General features: G+C 70.4%; 1 protein-coding gene across 1 annotated transcript; it reads right to left on the reverse strand.

Annotated features, from left to right (window-relative positions):
* Positions 1–788: 788 nt before the first annotated feature.
* Positions 789–2,078, reverse strand: TPBGL (trophoblast glycoprotein like). Its single transcript, XM_050939485.1, has one exon. It carries the CDS (start codon positions 2,019–2,021, stop codon positions 900–902), a length of 1,122 nt encoding a protein of 373 aa, XP_050795442.1. The 5' UTR covers positions 2,022–2,078; the 3' UTR covers positions 789–899.
* Positions 2,079–2,347: the final 269 nt, after the last annotated feature.

Genomic DNA, 2,347 nt, shown 5'->3' on the forward strand with positions numbered 1-2,347 from the left:
TGGGGGTATGCTCTAGTCCGTGAATGGATGTGGGGATTTCCTGGATAGTGGTAGCCCTACTCATGTGTGTGGGACACACTCCTTGGGCAATAAGGTGGGACCTCCAAGGACTGTGGGTAGTGGGTGTAGGGGTGGGATCCCCAAGGACTGGGAGAAGGATCCCCAAGGGCTGGAGGGGTGGGGTCTTGGGGTGGGATCTCCAAGAGCTGTGGGTAGTGGGTGGAGGGGTGGGATCCCCAAGGGCTGGAGGAGTGGGATCCCCAAGGGCTGTGGGTAGTAGGCAGATGGGAACCTCAAGGACTGGGGGAAGGATCCCCAAGGGCCAGGGGTGGGGTCTTCGGGTGGGATCCCCAAGGGCTGTGAGTAGCGGGTGGAGGGGTGAGACCCCCAAGGGTTTTGGGTAATAGGCGGATGGATGGTAACCTCAAGAACTGGGGGAAGGATCCCCGAGGGCTTGGGGTGGGATCCCCAAGGGCTGTAGGTAATGGGTGCAGGGGTGGGACCCCCCAAAGGCTGGAGGGGTGGGACCCCCAAAGGCTGTGGGTAGTGGGTGGAGGGGTGGGACCCCCAAAGGCTGGAGGAATGGGATCCCCAAGGCCTGTGGGTAGGGGGTGGAGGGGTGGGATCCCCAAGGGCTGTGGGTAGAGGGTGGAGGGGTGGGACCCCCAAAGGCTGGAGGGGTGCGATTCCCAAGGGCTGTGGTTAGGGGGTGGAGGGGTGGGATCCCCAAGGACTGGGAGAAGGATCCCTAAGGGCCAGGAGTGGGGGCTTGGGGTGGGATGCCAAGGGCTATGGGGGGAGGAGTGGGATCCCCAGGGGCCAGGGGCAGAGTCTGGACGGGTGGGATCCCTGCATGCGGGCAGGGCTATCTGGCGTCGAGCTGGTCCCCGCACTCTGGCTCAGAGCCCCGAGGGGCTGGCGCTGGCCCGGCGCGGGTCGGTGTCCTGCTCGTAGCGGTAGTGGTAGCCCTCCATCTGGTCCCGGCAGGCCTCCCGCAGGTTGTTGAGCCAGCGCTTGATGCCCCTGCGGTTGAGGTACAGCACCATGAGGAAGATGACCCCGATCAGCGCCAGCACGATGCCGAAGAACACGTAGGAGGCGGTCTCCAGCTCCTTCTGCTCGCCGGCCTCCTCGGACCGCGGCTCCCAGTCGGCCCCCCCGGGCCCTGGCTCCCGCCTGGCCCCGCAGCCCAGCTGCTCCAGGCGGAGGCGCAGCACCGGCAAACCGCTCAGCTCCCGCGGGGCGGCGCAGCGCAGGCTGCGCGCGTCCGCCACCCTCCAGCTGGCGTTGCGCATCCAGCCCAGCAGCGGGCGCAGGGCGCAGTCACAGCGCAGCGGGTTGGAGCCCAGGTAGAGCTGGAGCCTGCCCAGCGGGGCTGAGTCCAACCGGGCCAGCTCCTCGGGGCTCAGCCCCTGCAGCGAGTTGTTCCGCAGATCCAGCTCCTCCAGCCCCTCCGGCAGCGCGGCGCCCGGCAGCGCCCTCAGCCCGTTGCCCGCCAGCTCCAGCCGCCGCAGGCTCAGGTTGCGCAGGGCGCCGGCCAGCGGCTCCTCGGGCGCCTCGCCCAGCAGCAGCAGCGCCTGGTTGAGCTTGAGGGTGCGCAGCCGCGGGCAGCCGCGGAAGGCGCCGCGGGCCAGGGCGCGCAGCGGGTTGTGGCTGAGGTCCAGCGCCGTCAGGCCGGCCAGCCCCTGGAAGGCGCGATCCTCGATGGCCTGGATGTTGTCGCGGGGCAGCAGCAGCCGGCTCAGGTCGCCCAGCGGCCGGCTCCCGTTGCCGGCGAAGGCCGCCCGGCGCAGCACCGTCAGGTTGCCGCCCGCGATGGTGAGGTTGCGCACCCCGCGGGGCAGGTCCCGCGGCGGCTCCTGCAGGCGCACGTAGCTGCACTGGTCCAGCTCCGGCGTGGCGAAGCAGTAGCAGTGACCCGGGCAGCCCTGCCCGGCCTGGAGCAGCGGCAGCAGCAGCAGCATCCCCAGCCACCGGAGCAGGGAGAGGGCGCGGGCGCCCAGCGGCCGCCTCCCTGCCATGCTCCCCGCCTGGGCATCGAGTCCCTGCGGGGCGGACTCCGAAAGCGGCCCCCAGGGGATCCGGCTCACAGCCCCGGACGCTCAGCGCAAGGCGGCCCCCGGCCGCCTCATCTCACAGGCGCCCAGCGTCCGCTGCTAAGTGTGAACGGGAGAGACGCGGCTCCCGAAGTGAGAGCGAGGGGCGGGGCGGGGGTGGGGTCCGCGCTCCCGCAGCCCGGCAGCTGCTGCTGGCGCTCGCCGTCCCCTGGCGTCTCCCTGCACTGGCAGGTCAGCTGGGGGGGGGAAGCTCCCAGACCTGCCTCTGCCCTTCTCTGGGGCGGATTAAC

This window comes from Gopherus flavomarginatus, chromosome 1 (genome assembly GCF_025201925.1).
Source record: "Gopherus flavomarginatus isolate rGopFla2 chromosome 1, rGopFla2.mat.asm, whole genome shotgun sequence".
NCBI lineage: Eukaryota > Metazoa > Chordata > Testudines > Testudinidae > Gopherus > Gopherus flavomarginatus.